General features: G+C 37.9%; 1 protein-coding gene across 1 annotated transcript; it reads right to left on the reverse strand.

Annotated features, from left to right (window-relative positions):
• Positions 1-628: 628 nt before the first annotated feature.
• mtf2 (metal response element binding transcription factor 2) lies at positions 629-15,993 on the reverse strand. The gene is made up of 15 exons (XM_037787912.1): positions 15,722-15,993; positions 11,701-11,905; positions 10,877-10,958; positions 9,978-10,088; positions 9,679-9,779; positions 9,288-9,460; positions 9,055-9,150; positions 7,826-7,894; positions 7,359-7,482; positions 5,980-6,047; positions 5,677-5,832; positions 5,324-5,429; positions 5,104-5,162; positions 4,613-4,714; positions 629-3,080 (listed from the first exon to the last, which is right to left on the reverse strand). The coding sequence occupies exons 1-15, from the start codon at positions 15,724-15,726 to the stop codon at positions 2,717-2,719; spliced, it is 1,821 nt and encodes a 606-aa protein (XP_037643840.1). The 5' UTR covers positions 15,727-15,993; the 3' UTR covers positions 629-2,716.
• Positions 15,994-19,382: the final 3,389 nt, after the last annotated feature.

A 19,382-nucleotide genomic window follows, 5' to 3' on the forward strand; every position in this document is an offset into this window, starting at 1 on the left:
TATTTGTAAACACATTTATTAATGCCTATTTTTATTGTACAATTAATTATTAATCAATTAAATGCTCTATTACTATTTACCTGACTCTTGTGGTCCTCCATAGCCGCTTTTTTGGACTGAAAACACTTAAATTTATAATACTTCATGGTTCACCACAGGCCATTTCTGTAGAATATGACAATAGGATAGAAATAATTTTGTTTTACTTTTGTACGGCACTTTTTAGGCGGACGTTTTACTGGCATCCGGCAAGGTTTATTGAAAGAGGCTGGGTCACGTGTCATCAACGCATCATATCTTTGGGGTACAACACATGTGCAGTAAAACCTAGTCTGTAATTGCCAAAATTGGGCCAATCGCAATGCACGATCGCAACTCCAGTTACAATGCGTCATACCCCACACCCCAAGACCCGTGTCCGCCTGTGTCCCAGCTTCCTTCAATAGGCCTTGGCGTCCGGTAGTCGCTTTCAGTCCAAAATGGCGGAAGTGTAGCTCTCCTGCTGGGCGCTGATTTTGCAATGGAACGAACAATTGACTTTCACGTCTTGGCACTATACGTTCTTTGGCTCTAGTGTTGAAACATCAACTACAGTCAGCAATTAAACATCTATATACGTAACACAACATTTGAAAATATCAGCTTTTATTTATCCTTTAACTAAACAGGTTCAGAAGTATCACGTCAACCTACATAATGATGTATAAAAATGTAATAAGAAGAATCTCAAGAGACAAAGCAGACGTTACATGTTATGTTCTTTGGCTACCGAAGCCTGCTGGAAGCCAGTGGTTGCAACATGTGGGCTGAGACACTGGCTGAACAGAGAGGAACTTCAAATGCACCGACTACATCCGTATAATGAAGAGGTATCAATGTGAAAAAAGCTCTGTCCATTTTTTAACAAAAATAGAAACATCTCGAAAAGAGACAGCCGAACCAACGGAATATTTACCTCATGCAATGACATACAGCATATTAGTTTTCCAGTGATTGCTTTCTGACTCGGATTAAACAAGCAGGTGTAGCAGTAAAAATGGACTACAAATTATTTTGCTCATAGAAAAAAAAAAGCTTACATACATACATATGGTCCAAAGTAATGTGACAAAAGGAGGACCTGATATAAAAATACTGACCAACAACACTGAGTAAATAACTTATATCTAAACCTCCTGTCAGGCTGCAAATGATGGCCTATGCAATACAGTGAAGGTTTTGGGAATATCCTGAGTGTGTAGACTACATGGTGAACTTGACTGTGAAAGCAAAATCCAAGTGCATTTTTGCACCCGTCACACAAAACAATTTAGAGTCAAATCATCATAATAATGTTGAAGCTCCCCTTATGTCACAATTATATGACTGAACAACACTTTTATCCAGGACTAACTTGCATAGGCAGCACAAAAAAAGCAAAAAAACTTATAAACTATAAGTTTGGAAACTGGGTATACAACATTCATCTTCTGCAGCAACTATCAACAAAGTCAAAACTAAATAGGTCCTTAAAGATTTCAGTCAACAGTCATTTTAATCAATTTCAAATCAAAATGTTTTAAAGGTTAATTAATTGAGACTAAGGCGGTGGAGCTTCTCGAAATAAATCTTTACTATATAAACAATTTCTGTATTTCTTTTTTTTAGAATGGACACAATTTACTAGAAGTCCTCTTGGGTTTTAGCTTCTGAACATTTATATAATGAAATAACACTTAATTTGGGGGATATGATCTTTAAATTTAAATTCAAACTAGGAGCTTTAACTAACATAAAAAAAGGATTTAGAGAACTTTACCATGGGAGAAAATGCTGCCTTGTAAGAGCTGAAAAAGCTCTGTTCAAAAAGAGATGACGGCCTAACGGATATAATTTGATATGAGCAATCCATAATCAAAAAAAGAGAAGAAAATGCTGATTGAAAAAAAGACGAGAAAATACAAGTGGAAAAGGTAATAATATATGTAGTATAATTCTATATAAAATAAAACATTTGCAGCAGCACATCTCTTTTGTTTTTGAGTTCCTCCTGAACTGCTCACAAACTAGCACACTATCCAAAACACAACTGAAGGATATGTCTGCTCAAGGCCAACAAGAGGTACTTGTAGCTAGGATTAGAGGAGGGGACACTGCTAGAAAGTAAAAAAAAAAAAAAATGTTAACCAAACTAATTGTTCATTGCATGACTGAAGTAGTGAAGTTAATGAATAATCTTTGAACAAAGTGTCCCCTCTTTCCTCTTATCCTCCAAGACTTACCATTTAATGCCTCACCAACTACATTCTGTCAAAAAAAACACTTACAGTTTCATACTTAATTGGTCTGGAAATGAAAAGCATATCACTGGATTAAAAATTAAGTACAATAATGATTCACTAAAAGCCTACAGGTGCAGTGCACGGATCGATTATTTGCCCCATATAAGTGGGGGTTGCTGTAAACATTCAAAGCAAATAATGAAAGTTAAAAGCAGAATAACACAAATATAGGGTGGTATAATGACAATGCCTCGTCTTTATCAAAGAGGAAAAGACATGTTTAGGCATGTGCACTGAACCAGTAGGCTTTGCAGTAAGTTTAACAGGCAAAACTTGCTCCTGTCTAAACTAAACAAAAGGCATATATCAATTAATGCTCTGAATACAGGCTGTGTACATGTCCTTAGCACAGCCACGTCCTGCAGGCGCTGGTTAAAAGTTAGAAGATGACAAGTCTAGGACGCAGTGACTCCTTCCCACTCCACCAGGTACTGCACCTTGCCGTCAAGGGTGACCCGTCGTGCCAGGACTTTGTACTTTTCCCCGCAAGCCAGCCGCCCCGCCGCTCCGAAATAGCTGCTGATGGAGGTCTTGAGGTGGGAGAGCTGGCTGTTGGGGTCCATGCCGTGAACTATGTCTGTGGAGTGAAGCCCTGGGAGTGGGCTCGGCATCTCCATAGCTGAGGAGTTTGGGTCTGCATGGCTGGGAGGGGGGATCTCTGGGTTGGGGACCCGTCGTGGTCGCCCACGTTTCCTTTTTAAGGGGGGAGCGGAAACAGGCATGATGCAGGCGGTGGAGCGCGTCTTGCTGGAGCTACAGCTGGAGGATTTTTGATAGGAAGAGAGGAAGTCAAAAAACAGATTTTTAACTCTAAGGGCAAAAACAAAAATATACAGGGGAGAATTACAAAAACAAGACGAAGAATCTACAGCGGCTGTACTGGGCACAGTGCTTTGAGATAAATGCTAACATCCGCATGTTAACATGCCAACAGTGACGAAGCCAACATGCTGATGTCAAGAATGTAATGTTCACCTTGTTCAAAATCTCAGCATGTTAGCATGCACAACCCACTAAACACAAAGTACAGCTGAGGCTGATCGGTATGTGGGAAAATAGTTTTGAAGGTATGTAGTAATAAAGTATTGCAACACTTGAAATTATGACTTGATGATGGTGGCAGAGAAAAACTTGAGGGGAACATGAATGTCTGTACAAAATTTTATGTGACTTTAACACCAACCGTGAAGCAAATTTCGCCTCGGGTTTCTCACGTGCACTTGTCCGCGGGATAATGTGTTCACTTGCGTCACTCACACTAGACGCGCCGGAGAGGAGGAGGGGCTTTACCTCTATGTAGGTACCAACAACGTTTCATCAACCAAGGCCAAAATAACCACTATTCCTGCTTTGTACATGTTGTGGATGTCCCAGATTCGTCGGAAAATCAAACGCCGTCGTCTCTGGGTTCATTACAACATCCGGAGCTGCTCTGAATTTCAAGGACCCGTTTTTACTGTATCTAGCAAGCCACATGTTGGCTGAATTAATCAGTTTTACTACAGCGGTATGAACCCAAAATAAACAGATTTTGCTGTGATTTAATTACAATAAACGCATCAAAAGTATGACCAAATATCTACATAATGATGCAGATTTGTAAAAAGTCTGAATTCATGATCTGTCAGGTCTGTCTGAAGACGACAAGCAATGAGTGATCGATCAGTGCCAGGCTACGCTAACATTGTAGCTGCTCCATCAACACAACATCATCTAGGCATAAATACGGCAGCGACGTTATTGTTTATATCATAGAGAGTCTGTGGTTTATACACATACATTCATACACAGATTATCCTCCGGTGTACAAATATGAGTTATTATTGTAGAGCTCTGGGTGCCCACAGACAGCTACAACATTTTTTCCTCCATTTCTGATTCAACTACGTCAGGACATCAGTGACGACAGGAGGAGAATCTCAACAGTGATAGGCTTTTGTGACACAGCGTCACGCGGCGCAAACTCACGTCTATTCGCCTCTTTGCATCGACTTTGTATGTAATCGTGCCGCTCAAAAAGTTTGCTTCGCGTTTGGTGTGACATTTCACTCAAAACCACAAATGTCAACCTGATGATGACACGAGGAAAAGTCAGGGGGATCCATCAAGTCATTAGAGTTCTTCATCTGGGGGGCCGTGAATGTCTGTACAAAATGTCATGGTAATCCATCCCATAGCTGTTGAGATATTTCAGTCTGGACCGAAGTCGTGGATCAACCGACAGACAGACCGACAATGCCCTCCATAGTTGTTAAAGTGAGAAAGGGTTGAATGTTGTATAGCAGGCATACCTGGACTGTCTTGAAATGCTAGTTGAGGTAGTTTCTGAGGTGCTCAGGGCTCCTATGGATTCCACATCGGAGGTTCTTGAAGACTGCACAGACCGCTCACTCCTGGTGTTGTGGGGACGGTAAAATGAAAAATTATACACAGAAAAGAAAAATGCTGCTGAAAGTTAGTTACAGTTACTGTACACAGAACTGAATCAATAAATCCCTTAATCAGTCAATCAAGAGAAAATGAATCTGCAAAAACTGATAATCAATAAATCGTTTTTAGTCACTAATCAAGTAAAAATTAAAATAAAGAATGTGAGGATTTGGTGCTTTTTTTATTTGTTACATTATAGTCGATTAAAAAGGACATAAGCACTTTGAAGACGTCATCATGGGCTCATGGGATTAATGGAGAATGAAACCAGCCCTAACAGCATGGTAGCTTCCCCACTACACAGTGGAACAGTAATATGTTTAGGAATTCTGCACCGCAATCCCTCACTTACTTGATAAAGGTCAAGTGATCCAATGTGTGGGGCTCTAGTGGTAGAGGCTTTCTTACCTCCTGTCAAAGACAAGACAAAAAGGTTAGAAATACTCAGTGTGTTTCCTTTTAATTTAACAGTTTCTCAAAATCCCCAGTGTGAGTTCAAACCTATTTCAACAAATATGCACACACCCAGCTCACGCCCACTAAGACACACATACAAATGCATGCGCACACACCTGGGATCTGAGTTCACTGCGTTGTGGTTTAGTCTCCAGAGAACGTGCTCCTTGCTTCCTCTTTTTCTTCTTCTTCTCTGTGCCGTTGGTTAAAGTACTGCAAGCTCTAGAGCAACATAAGAGTTTCACAAGCAATGACAGTTATGCATATTAATTACATTATAACTGCTAAGCAGTAACACATTATGAAACAAATTACAAGGTGTATCTCAGCTTTTTTTTGCATGTTTTATCACTTTTTCTCATTTTATTTCATAAGTCAAACATAAGAAGTTCAAATTCAAAAGCTGACAATGAATTAGGGAGAGGTCATTTCAAAACATGTAACTTCAAATGTAGGTTTCACATCTTACCTCATGGTGGACTTACATCCCTTGATGGTGATCTCATGTGAAGACCTCTCCATCGCTCTGCTGGTTGGCTCATCGGAGTTGGGGGGAACAGGAGGGAAACGGATCCTCAGCCCAAACAAGTGCTTCTTTTTCTTCACCTCCTTCCCCGACTTAAACCTGGAAGAGAGAGAAGGGGGACAGAAGGTAATGACAAGTAGAAACACATAAGAAAGTAAAGAAACCTGGACAGATGGGAGTTAAGAGAGACACAGGGTTGAACACTTTCATCAACACAAACGATTAACCAGTAAAGGAATGACTTACATGCTGCTGTTGTTGTTTAATGCCTCCAGTACGCTTCCATATCGCTCTGATCTGGGAGTGTTAGCGAGCTGCAGACACGGGGGAGGGGAAGTCGCCAAACAGGAAAGACAGGGTGCAAGAAAAAAAGGTAAATATTTCAGAAAATCAACACCATATGGTTTCAAAACCTAATTCGGAAGCCGGGGATAATTTTAAAATAATTAACCCTCTAGGACAAGCTAACAATGTGGTTTCCTAGTCTCCACTCAACTGGAGATATACTGGTGCATTAAGCAGCTTCATAGTATGGAACCCACTAACGGGTAACAGGTTGCCAATTCCTGACATCCTGTGCCAAATCTAAAACATACACTCTTTGATATTAAATTAAATACTAAGCTATGTGTTTTTATGTTCAGTATTAAAGTAAAAAAGAAACATAAAAGTGTGTGTGTCTATAATTGGCCACTGGTGCATTGTTAAGCTGTGTTGAGACCAGGAGCAAAAATTTAACCGCTGGTATCTTTTGTGTTGATTCGCGCAAGCACGCCGAAGAGGACAAGGAGCTTGTTTCCATAGATACCAACAACCTTTCATTCCGCCATCAACCATGGAAGAAATAACCACTGTTGCTGCTTTGCACATGTCGTGGAAGTCCCAGATACGTCAGAAAACCAAACAACGTCATGTCTGGGTTCATAACATGACCTGGCGACGAACTGTATTCACATACAGTTTCATTGCACTGACTGTAACTAGCAAGCCACACGTTGCTACTGCAGTATGAACTCAAAATAAACACATTGTGCTGTAATTGCAAAAAAAAGAGATAAAAAGGATGCCAAAATAACTACATAAAGATGCCGATTTGTAAAAAGTCTGAATACATGCTGTGTCTGTCCGCAAGACAACAATTAAACAACTATTAAAATTGCTTGTTTTCTGAATGGAGTTCGGATCGATCAGTGCCAGGCTGTGCAGCTGCTCCATCAACACTCAAGATAAATTCCTCTAGGCATAAATACGGCAGCAATGTTGTTGTTCATACCGTAGACAGTGTATGGTTCATATACATACATTTATACACAAAGTTTCGTCTGGTCTCTGTACAAATATAATGCACTATCGTAGCTGAGTGCCCACAAGCAGCAACAATCTCTAATGTCTTTTTTGCGACACTGCCTAACACGAATTTCTTGCTCAAGTTGAAATATTTTAACTCCCACAATTTTTTTGCATGTTCGCATTGCGCCATTTGCGTTGCCCAACGCAAATTTGCGTATATTCGCCTCTTTGCATGCCATTGTATGTCATCGCGCCGCTCTCTTGGTGTGAAAACGCCTTCACAAATGAAAGTTAATGAATATAGTCGCATGTAACTTGATAAGTAGCGTCCTTACCTCCCCCAGCTGCAGCAGCTCCCAGTTATCATTGATGTACGACATCAGGTGCATCTCAGAATCAAAATACTTCTTCTTGTGGATCACACTCAAGTTGTACAGGCTCAGGTGCGTCACATCCTCCCTGAAATATTTGAGTAAAAGCTGTGTTTTCTTCACTTAGTCCGATTCCAAAACAATATCATAAAAAGAAAAACAAATATGTTTAGCAAATGCATGAATTGAGGGGAGGTGATAAGGCACAGTGGCACAGTTTAAGTGTAGAAACAAACAAGATACATGAAATACTGGAACCTAATTATAGATCTCTAGCATTTGGTGGAAGAGGGAGCGTTGTACCTAAAACAGAAAACACTACTTTGGGAAGAAGGGCAATCGCATTCCTTGTTTAATTTATCAAATAATCTACAGTTTTAAAGGAAGGCTATCTGCATCAACACTGAACATGCATCTTGAGGTTCACTTACCATCTGAGAGGCAGTCGGCTGAGGTACTCTGGTCCACCATTGCAAACGGAACAAATAAACAGATAAAACCTAAACACAGAAACACATCAGCTTATTACGCTGCAAAAATCATTTGGTGACCACAGGACATTATTTTAAGGCCTGGCGCTTTATCGTTTCAGAAAGTAAATGAAAGGAAATATTACCAAGCAATATTACAAGATGACGTGTCCTGATATATGAAAACACAAAGTGGAGGTGCAGAACATAACACCAAGCATAGTATAATTTCCACCACTGAATTAATTTCCTTTGGGTAGGAAAGCTTTGAGAGGAAACAGAAAAAAAAAGATTGTCTAAACCATCATATTTTTTTAAGGTTGTAAGCAGTCATTTTAACTTTAATAAGGTTTGTTTAACCAGTAAGAACTGGTATCGTGACATGAAGCGCAAGTACCGTTGCTTCTGTTTGCTGCAGTTTCACATATTTTGCACACTTATCTCGAATGGTGGTTAAACTGGATGCTTAAGGTGTCCAATAATTTTACCAGAACCCTGCCAACCAATCAGAAGTCTTAAGGCCCTGACACACCAAGCCAGCAGTTGGCCAGTTTGGGGCTGTCAGTGAGCATCTGTAGGCCTAGTTTTTGGAGTGTGTTCCGCACCGTTACCTCTAGTCTGCCCACGTTTTTTTTGGGCTAATTCAGCATGTTGAATCGGCAGCGGCGCCCGTCAGTGAGAGAAATCCCTCTGATTGGCTGTTCAACTTAAACAAATCATTGCACGAAAAGAGAAACGGAAGTGAGGAAAGTAAGCAAACGAGTAAAATCAAGAGGGCAAACAAAGAAGGCTCTTCTTATTTTTCATCTTCATCTCATCTGATCATTCCAATAGATGGATATTTTCACAACGACGTGGCCATCTGGAATCAAGCTAAGTGGTGAGTGAGAGCGGTGTGAAAATGGTCGGCAAATATATATATCCGCAGTCCTCGGTCTTCTGGTTTCCCTTCTGAATGACGAATACACACTACTACCGCCACCTGCTGGTGTGGAAAGTTATTTCCTCTCACGCAGGCACAGAACATATGTGCTAACTGGCCGTCCGCTGTAGTCTTTGCGGTGTGTTCAAATGCAACTTGACGGCCTTCAACGCTGATATTTTTTTGGTGTGCCTGGGCTATTATTCACAGCCATGGTATAAATATATATATACATAAGTATGAAACATCCACATAGTGGTATTTGCACCTATCTCCGTAGAGCATGGGCATCTGTAAGCAATGGAGACACGCCTCATGGAACCACTGTTGACACCCGTTACACTGCAGCATCTTCAGGAACCAACTTCAAGAAAAGAGAAAAAGAGAGAGAGAGGTTAGCTGTATCAGGATATGTATTTTTTTTAATAAACGCAGGCATGTAGGAAATTCTTGACCCAGATTCTTTAGTGTGTTCTTTAAAGTATGCAATGTGTTACTCACTCTCCTGGACCGCCACAGTAGCAGTAGCACTGCTCGCCGTTAGTCTTGTGGCCCTGGTCCCAAACCAGTTCGTCCAGAGCGTATGGAAGGGACAGGTGCAGCCCCACATGCTGCTGCTGCTCCTGCTGCAGAAAGCCTTTTGCAGATGCTCCCCTCATGTGTGCACCCCCCCTCTGTAACCCACAAAGACAAAAAGCAACATAAAACTATGTACACACATATACAGCATTCCTCCATAGATTATCTTGTACTGTAGAGTCTCTTATGTTCATTTTACTTTACAGTTAAAGCAGAGCAGATAATGAGTCTCACTAAATAGCTTTCATGTTCTAATCAAACAAGTCATAAATTCAACTACTTTATACTATTATACTCAAAACAAAAGCTGTACCTTAGGCATAGAAGTGAGCTCACACTCTGAGCAGAGCCACTTGTCATCTGAGTCAATGACCGAGGAATCGATGACGGGGGTGTGGCACAGCTGATGGTAGCCTAAAAGACAATGAACACATTTACATGCAGCTGCCATCTACTAGATCACTCTTTGAAGAAGTACAAATGCCCTTCATGACCAGAGATTAGAGTTCAATAGGTGGATGATCAAAGAACGGCTGTTTAAAAAGAGGATAACATAAAAGAACTGCTTTGTTCAGCGTTAGGTGTAAGGGCATTAGAGACAATGAACAGTACCTTGTCCACACTTGTCACAAATGACAATTTCATTGGGTTCATCTGAAGTTTCATCCTGGCATATAGAGCATACAATGTCATCGTCCTCGTCATCTTCATCATCTTCATCCCCTGAAATGGAGATGAAAAGGCTTGTGTGTGAGTAAAGGCTAGGCGAGCACTTCATACTTTTTTAAGTCTGCAACAAAAGGGGCGATTGTAGTGACTCCTTTTTTGATTGGATTCCAACTGTAGATTATCCTGATTAATCACGACACTGTTTCTGAACAGACACATTCATTTTCATTTAAATGTAATTCAAACAAAATTGTATTAACCCCCATAGTATTGGGGGTTAATGGGAGATGGAGATTTCAAAAGCAACCTAATGCCAGGCTGTGCAGCAACATGTGGAGCTGCTCAATTTGAAATGAGTCAAGATTGAAAAAGAAATATAGAACCAAATGATGGATATCCGTCAAAATAGGTTACATTTTTATGCTTCATTATAAAGCAAATCTGTGTCATATTTGCATTTTTAACTGGCTGATCTGGAGGTAGATAGACCCCGGCCTCTCTGTGTATCTCCCCTATGCTCATCTTTACATGTGGGCAGTGCTCTTGTGCTGTACTGATGCCAAACACTGTGGACAGTTAACTGCCAGCAACGAGAGTAGGGAGATAAGTAAGGCAGAAGAAGACAGACAGGGGTGTGGACAGCACAATGCTAATCCAAGAATTCAAGCAAAGTCACTATTAAACTGTACAGAATCTTAAGTGCAGATGCTGCCAGGCAATAAAATAACATACACTATGTTGTTTAGATTACCTGCAAACGACCAAGGATTCGCTGCATTTTACTCAATAGTAAGATCCAAATATTTCACAAACATTTAAATCCTGAAGTTGAAGGAACTTACCGGTCTGAATATCCTTCCACAGGACCCAAGACTTTGACCGATCCTCAAAAACTACAAAGCATCGCTGCTTGTCCCGATTTATCTGAAGGAGAAAACAAAAAGAGATTTATGTCTTCTTAAACACCAAACTGTTCTTAAAGCCTACACATACTGCCCAGCCATGTCACATCTTCACACCAGTATAGTAAGATTAGGGCTACAGCTAATGATTATTTTCACTGTGGCTTAATCTGTCGATTATTTTCTCAATTAATCGATGTGTTTGGTCTATAAAATGTCAGAAAATGGTGAAAAATGTCAATCAGTGTTTCCCAAAGCCCAAGATGACGTCCTCAAATGTCTTGTTTTATCCACAACTCAAAGATATTCAGTTTACTGTCATAGAGGAGGAAAGAAACCAGAAAGTATTCACATTTAAGAAGCTGGAATCAGAATTTTGACTGTTTTTCTTAAAAGTGATTCATCCATTAGCAAAATATTAATTTAATAGTTGACAGCTAATCAATTAATCGCTACAGCTTTAAGTAAGATCTGAAATCAAATGTTTTGTGTCACATTCACCTAATTTAGAGGATTTTGCCAGGTAGACGATATGCGTCCTATGACCAAACCTGCTAAGCATAATCTAAGTAACAGCTTGAGGTTTTGTAAAATTAGGTGAAATAAAATGGACCAAAAAGTTTAAAAAAACTGTTAAATGTATGAACTTGAAGGCCTCCTTAGGGTGCTAATCCACTGAGCTGTTTCCAGTGTTTTGAGTATCTGCTGTACTGGAGTATGTGGTGGTACTGTGATATAAAACTCAGTGTTTCCTTCACACTAACCTTGGTGATTGTCCCCAAGTAGAACAAGCCATCTGACCAGCGGGCCAAGACGTCCTGTCCCTCCGTGAACCTGTCAGACATTTCGTCCTCTCCATACTCTCCCCCAGCAGAAGGGCTTGTGGGGGACAGAGACACAGCCTGCTGCTGCTGCCGCTGGGGGAGAGCTCTGTGATGGACAGACAGGTGATCCACAACCCCTGAGTCTCTGGAGGAGAGAGGGAAGCAGTGGAATAGAGAGAGAGAAAGAGAGAGATATGTCAATCTCTGCATAATGGTCAGTAATTCCCAGTCTATGGGCTGCTGACAGTATGCTTGGCATTTCATTGAACAACCAAAAAGTATGTATGCAAGCATAGATGTAACAATGGCGGGCTGCCTGCAACTAAAAATTATTTTAGTTTACCATTAATCTGCCCATTATTTTCTAGATTAAACGTATGATATAAAATGTCAGTAAACAGTGAAAAACGTCCATCCCAGTTTCTCAAAGTCCAAGGTGGTGTCTTTAAATGTCTTGTTTTGTCAGTTCAAAACCCAAATATATTCACTTTACTATGATATAAAACAGAGAAAAGCAGTAAATACCCATATTTACAGCATTAAACAATTTTGCATGAAAGATTAATCGAATATAAAAAATAGTTTATTTTTCTGTCGATTGACTAATTGATTAGTCGACTAATCGTTGCAGCTCTATAACAACGCATAATATTGATTATTTCAATAAAAATGCCAGTACAAGACGAGCTAAGCTTTTCACACAGGCCAAAGTTGTTGTTTTTTGTAATTCAAGTCATCAAATTAAAATTAATTAAAATCAAACACTCCATCCTTAGACCCTTGACAATAAATCCTCTAAAAATAGTAATACTTCAATCAACACTATAATTTGGAGCATCAGTGGAATCCCTTTGTAACAGATTACAGCCAACAGGGATTATGTGCAGATATATCTGAATCTCTACTGAAATACTGCCCTGTATGTGTAATGATAATGGAAAATACAATGATATAGTGTGTGGTTTCAGAAGATCTTGCAAAACAATGGCTGAAAATGAAACTCATGCCATTTCCCCTCCAGTGGACACAAACAACAGGTGATTATTATACTCTTAATTAGAGCTAATTGGTAATTAATCACAACCATGATGCAGTCAGTAGGGGTGGCTGCACATCCAGAAACTAACTATTAATTTTGAACACATGTCAGTGACATTTGTCAGTTGTATTTATACAAATTAACACTTTATATTTTTTATCTTCTAAAATAGTTGGAGATTATTTTTCTGTCGATTGACTAGTGGAATCCCTTTGTAACAGATAACAGCCAATAGGAATTACTTGCAGATATATCTGAATCTCTACTGAAATACTGCCCTGTTATGTGTTATGGTAATGGAAAATACAATGATATATTGTGTGGTTACAGAAGATCTTGCAAAACAATGTCTCCAGTGGACACAAACAACAGGTGATTATACTCTTAATTAAAGCTAATTGGTAATTAACCACAACCATGATGCAGTCAGTAGGGTGGCTGCACGTCAGAAAAACTAACTATTAATTTTGAGCACATGTCAGTGACATTTGTCAGTTGTATTTATACAAATTAAGACTTTATATATTTGTATCTTCAAAACATTATAGATAACGTTAGAGTTGTTTCCATTTCTAATTGGCTAATTGGTAATTAATCACAACCATGATGCAGTCAGTAGGGTGGCTGCACGTCAGAAACTAACTATTATTTTGAACACATGTCAGTGACATTTGTCAGTTGTATTTAAACAAATTAACACTTTATATTATTTATCTTCTAAAATAGCCGGAGATTATTTTTCTGTCGATTGACTAATTGATTAGTCGACTAATCGGTGCAGCTCTATGACAATAAAAACAATAAAAATGCCAGTAAAAGACGAGCTAAGCTTTTCACACAGGCCAAAGTTATTTATTTTTTAGTAATTCAAGTCATCAAATTAAAATTCATTCAAATCAAACAAGACCCTTGATAATAAATCCTCGAAAAATGGTAATACTTCAATCATCACTATAATTTGGACCATCAGTGGAATCCCTTTAGGAATTATGTGCAGATATATCTCAATCTCTACTGAAATACTCCCCTGTATGTGTAATGGTAAATAAAAACACAATGATATATTGTGTGGCTACAGAAGATCTTGCAAAACAATGCCATTTCCCCTGCAGTGGACACAAACAACCGGTGATTATTATACTCTTAATTAGAGCTCATAATTGGTAATTAATCACAACAATGATGCAGTCAGTAGGGTGGCTGCACGTCAGAAAAACTAACTATTAATTTTGAGCACATGTCAGTGACATTAGTCAGCTGTATTTATACAAAATAACACTTTATACTACAATCAATACTATAATTTGGACCATCAGTGGAATCCCTTTGTAACAGATAACAGCCAATAGGAATTATGTGCAGATATATCTGAATCTCTACTGAAATACTGCCCTGTTATGTGTAATGATAATGGAAAATACACTGATATATTGTGTGGTTACAGAAGATCTTGCAAAACAGTGGCTGAAAATGAAACGCATGCCATTTCCCCTCCAGTGGACACAAACAACAACAGGTGATTATTTTACTCTTAATTAGAGCTTTGACCCTTGATAATAAATCCTCTAAAAATAGTAATACTTCAATCAACACTATAATTAGGACTATCAGTGGAATCAGCCAATAGGAATTGTGTGTACATATATCTGAATCCCTACTGAAATACTGCCCTGTTATATGTAATGGAAAATACACTGATATATTGTGTGGTTACAGAAGATCTTGCAAAATGCAATGGCTCCAGTGGACACAAACAACAGGTGATCATTATACTCTCAATTAAAGCTTAATTGGTAATTAATCACACCCATGCTGTCAGTAGGGCTGGCTGCACGTCAGAAATTAATTTTGAACACATGTCAGTGACATTTCTTAGTTGTATTTAAACAAATTAACGCTTTATATTTTGTTATCTTCTGCTGCAAAACATTAAAGTTAACATTAAAGTTGTTTCCATTTCTAATTGGCTAATTGGTAATTAATCACACCCATGCAGTCAGTCAGTAGGGTGGCTGCACGTCAGAAATTAATTTTGAACACATGTCAGTGACATTCGTCAGTTGTATTTCCACAAAATAACATTTTATACTACAATCAATACTATAATTTGGACCATCAGTGGAATCCCTTTGTAACAGATAACAGCCAATAGGAATTATATGTAGATATATCTGAATCTCTACTGATATACTGCCCTGTTATGTGTAATGATAATGTGAAAATACAATGATATATTGTGTGGTTACAGAAGATCTTGCAAAACAATGTCTCCAGTGGACACAAACAACAGGTGATCATTATACTCTTAATTAAAGCTTAATTGGTAATTAATCACATCCATGCAGTCAGTAGGGCTGGCTGCATGTCAGAAATTAATTTTGAGTGACATTTCTTAGTTGTATTTAAACAAATTAACACTTTATATTTTGTTATCTTCTGCTGCAAAACATTAAAGTTAACATTAAAGTTGTTTCCATTTCTAATTGGCTAATTGGTAATTAATCACAACCATGCAGTCAGTCAGTAGGGCTGGCTGCACGTCAGAAATTAATTTTGAACACATGTCAGTGACATTTCAGAGTTGTATTTAAACAAATTAACACTTTATATTTGTATCGTCTGCTGCAAAACATTATAAGAGTTGTTTCCATTCCCCTTTAGCCCACTCTCTCCGTCTGTACATTCCCTTTGTTCTGATACTGAGCCCAACATCAGTCCATATTAGCCACTCTAGCGAGGAGGATAAAGAGCTGCAGATAACACAGTGAAACGTCTTAATGTGATATGAGTTAGTAACTAGCAGCCAGGCCTGGTTGTGATCATGAATACCCCCCTCATGCTCAGCGTTAACCCGCAGAGAGGTCGCTGACCGTCGGACCCTCACAGCCCCCCAACAGGAAGACAACATGATGACAACAATACCTCATCGGTCTCCTCCTCTTCGACCAAAAAAACACTGTAAAAACAACTAAATATGACTCTGAACTTCTGTGTGTTTGTCCCGCTTCTTCTCCTGGTTGAGCTGGGTTTATTCTCTACAGTATGTGGCGGTAACTGTCGGGTCTCTCGCTCCGTCTTCTTCAGAAGATAACAAACGGTTCATTTTCCCCCAACACGTTCGCCATTTTGGTTTCCCGCTGATGCTCAGGGAGTGCATTATGGGAAGAAGGTTTAAACGGCTGCTGGCTGCTGCAGGCTGCGCGAGGCTGCAGGCTTCTCTTTTTTCAAACATTTGAAAATGTAGGCAGGGCATTAACTAAACAAAGCATATCCGCCCCTTAAAGACATATAATAATAATAACATATACTTTTTAGGGGGGGTTGAACACTGCGTAATAATTATTATTTTTTTAATTATTAATAAAGTCAGTTTTTTTTGCAGATTAAACATAGTGTGCATTCAAAACGTCCAAAAGAAGTTCAGATAGGGCAGTGAAAAGAAAAGAAACAGGGCTCATCTCAAATTAATTTGTACATATCAAATAAAGAGAATAATTTAACAGCTTTTTTCAGGTTTTTTTTCAAGATTTACTTAACAATTTCTTCTGCACTATATTAACTTTTTTAGTAGTTAGTCGTGTATCACAGCTGTTACCCTGCACTATATTCAGTTTTAAGTTTTCTTCATCTCCTTGTATTTTTATATCTGGTATATTTTTTGTACTTTGTACTTTGCACTACTATACAGTGCAAAGTATATAATTCAGACACTCACACACATATTTCATTCCACCAACACATATCTAACTTTTACAAAGATGGACAGTATGACACATTTACCAGCTGCTACTACAGGGACTGTTTTACAGTCATGATGAAGCTGGTTTCTTTGCCACTCATCTGCAACATGTTTTTACTAACATGTTTTGCACTAGTAGAAATACAAAATATAAGTATGAACCTGAAAATGAGCACGATATGGGACCTTTAAATTGATAGAAATGCCACATGCGGCCCTTTAGCTCCTCTCCAGTGGCTCCCTGTGGATTTTTAAAATTTGGAAATGAATAACTGTTTTTTGTTTAGATTTTCATTTTTATTTATCATTGTTGTAGGTCTATGGTACGACGGAGTATTAGGGCTACATTGAGAAAAAAAAATAAATCTGAGATTTGGAGAATAAAGTCATAATATTACACAAATAGGGTCATAACTTAACAAAGAAAATATGTAATATTCCGAGAATAAAGTCATAACTTTAAGAGAAAAAAAGTCGTAGTATTATGAGCATAAAGTCAGAATATTATAAAGTAGTAATTTTACGTGTTATTTTTTTTTCTCGTAAAGTTATGACTTTATTCTTGTAATATTACAACTTTTTTTCTCGTATGACTTTATTCTGGAAATCGCAGATTTTTTTATTTTTTTATTCGTTATCAAAAATATACATACAACAAGACACTGTCAAATATCAAAACGTTCAAAAGAAGTTCATATATGGAGTGATTAATACACTTAGTAATATTTATGGCCACTCGCTGGCGGTACAGCATCATGCGGTGTTAACCATACAGCCATGGTGTTTTTTTATTTTTTATTTTTTATTTTTTTATTGCCTTCATTTCACAAACTGGTCAGGTTCAATTACAAAGACATGTGCAAAACTATAAAAGGAACAACAAGACAAAATAACAGATGCCAGGGGATAAACAGCTTAAAATAAACATTTAGATGAATATATTAAAGGAGGTGCATAAAGTTACTGTCTTAATAGCTTTTTTTGTTTTCGGAGGAGAGAATCAATTTAATGTATTGTTTGGTTTCATGTTCAAATACAAAAAAATGAAGGTTTAGATTTACTAAATTTGGATTTATGTATATGAAATTTAGCTAAGAGAATAACAAGATTAATAATATAATGTTCTTTGATTTTACTGTTACCTTTATGAAAATCAAACAAAACATTCTCTAGACATAGAATAAAATCAGGGTCAATATTATCAATAATGAATGTACTCAAGTCCTTCCACAGCCTTTTGCTATATGCTCACAGTGCCAGAATAAATGAAGAGGAGTTTAGCATTACAGCATCATGCGGTGTTGATCCATGCTGCTTTCAGGTCATTTTTTTTTTTGTATTTTGGATGAAATGACCGGAAGTTGGCTATTATAGGACAAGTCCCGTCACTTCAGGTGGACCACAATGGGATTTCTTTTTTTAATTTTCTTTTTATTAGTTATCAAGGATATACATACATTGAGGCACTGTGAAATATCAAAACGTTCAAAAGAAGTTCAGACAGGCAGTGATTAATAAACACTCGCTGGCGCTACAGCATCATGCGGTGTTGATCGGCACATCCATGGTGTTGTCAGGTAATTTAATTTTTATTATTTTGGATGTAATGACCGGAAGTTGGCTATTATACAGCAAGTCTCGTCACTTCCGGTGAACCACCAAGGGATCTTTTTTTTTTCTTTCTTTTTATATTCGTTATCAAAAATATACACACAACAAGGCACTGTGAAATATCTTAACAGTAAAAAAAACATCTTTAGGTTGAAAATGGGCAACAACATACATCAAAGATAACATTCAAAGTGAATACAAATAAAGTAAAACTGGTCAAGGAACAAGTAATAAAACAAATAATAATATATAATAATAAATAAATGAATAAAAAATAAAAGAAACAGGGCTCATCTAAAATGAATTTGTACATATAAAATAAAGAAAATAATTTAACAGCTTTTTTCAGTCAGTCATAATCGACAAAGATTTACTTAACAGTTTTAGCTCGTTCTTCATACTAGTCAGACAGGTTTTAGTTTTGAGGTATCTGCATTTATGTATACAAAATTACTTAATAACAGTAAAATATTGATAAGAAAATCCAAATTCGCATTCACAGCAAAGATACCAAATTTGACCGTTTTCTCTGTCAATGGTGACAGCTCAATCCCCTTGGATTGTAGCCAGCTCTGCAATGCATTCCAGAAAAACTTCACTGAATCACAATGAAAAAACACATGTTACAAACTTTTAACTTCACGTTCACAAAATACAGAGTTATTCACATCAAAGTTAAACCGACCAAAAAAAGTCGTAATATTATGAGAATAAAGTCAAAACTTAACGAAAAAAAAAGTTGTAATATTCGGAGAATAAAGTCATAAGTTTAAGAGAAAAAAGTTGTAGTATTATGAGAATAAAGTCATAATATTATAAAGTAGTAATTTTATGTGTTATTTTCTTTTTTTCTCGTAATGTTATGACTTTATGCTTGTAATATTACGACTTTTTTTTCCCTCAATGTGGCCCTAATACTCCGTAGTACATTTGCACTTTGGCCCTCCCTGCATTAGACTTATATACTATATACTACTTAGACTATAAACTATGTTACAGATTTTTTTTTCTTTGCCTAAAATGGCTCTTTTGATAGTAAAGGTTGCTGACCCCTGTGACCCCTGTGACCCCTGTCACCGGAAGGGGCGGGACGTCGCCTCTCTATTTAAAACAACTGGGCTTTTATTGTGAAATACGTAGCGGAAGTTCCTCATACTTTCTAGCTTGACCCCGGTCAGTCATAGCTTCAGAGTTTAGCAACCCAACACAGTACACATAGTGGCTCATTGATAC

Source organism: Sebastes umbrosus, chromosome 12 (genome assembly GCF_015220745.1).
Source record: "Sebastes umbrosus isolate fSebUmb1 chromosome 12, fSebUmb1.pri, whole genome shotgun sequence".
Taxonomy (NCBI): Eukaryota; Metazoa; Chordata; class Actinopteri; order Perciformes; family Sebastidae; genus Sebastes; species Sebastes umbrosus.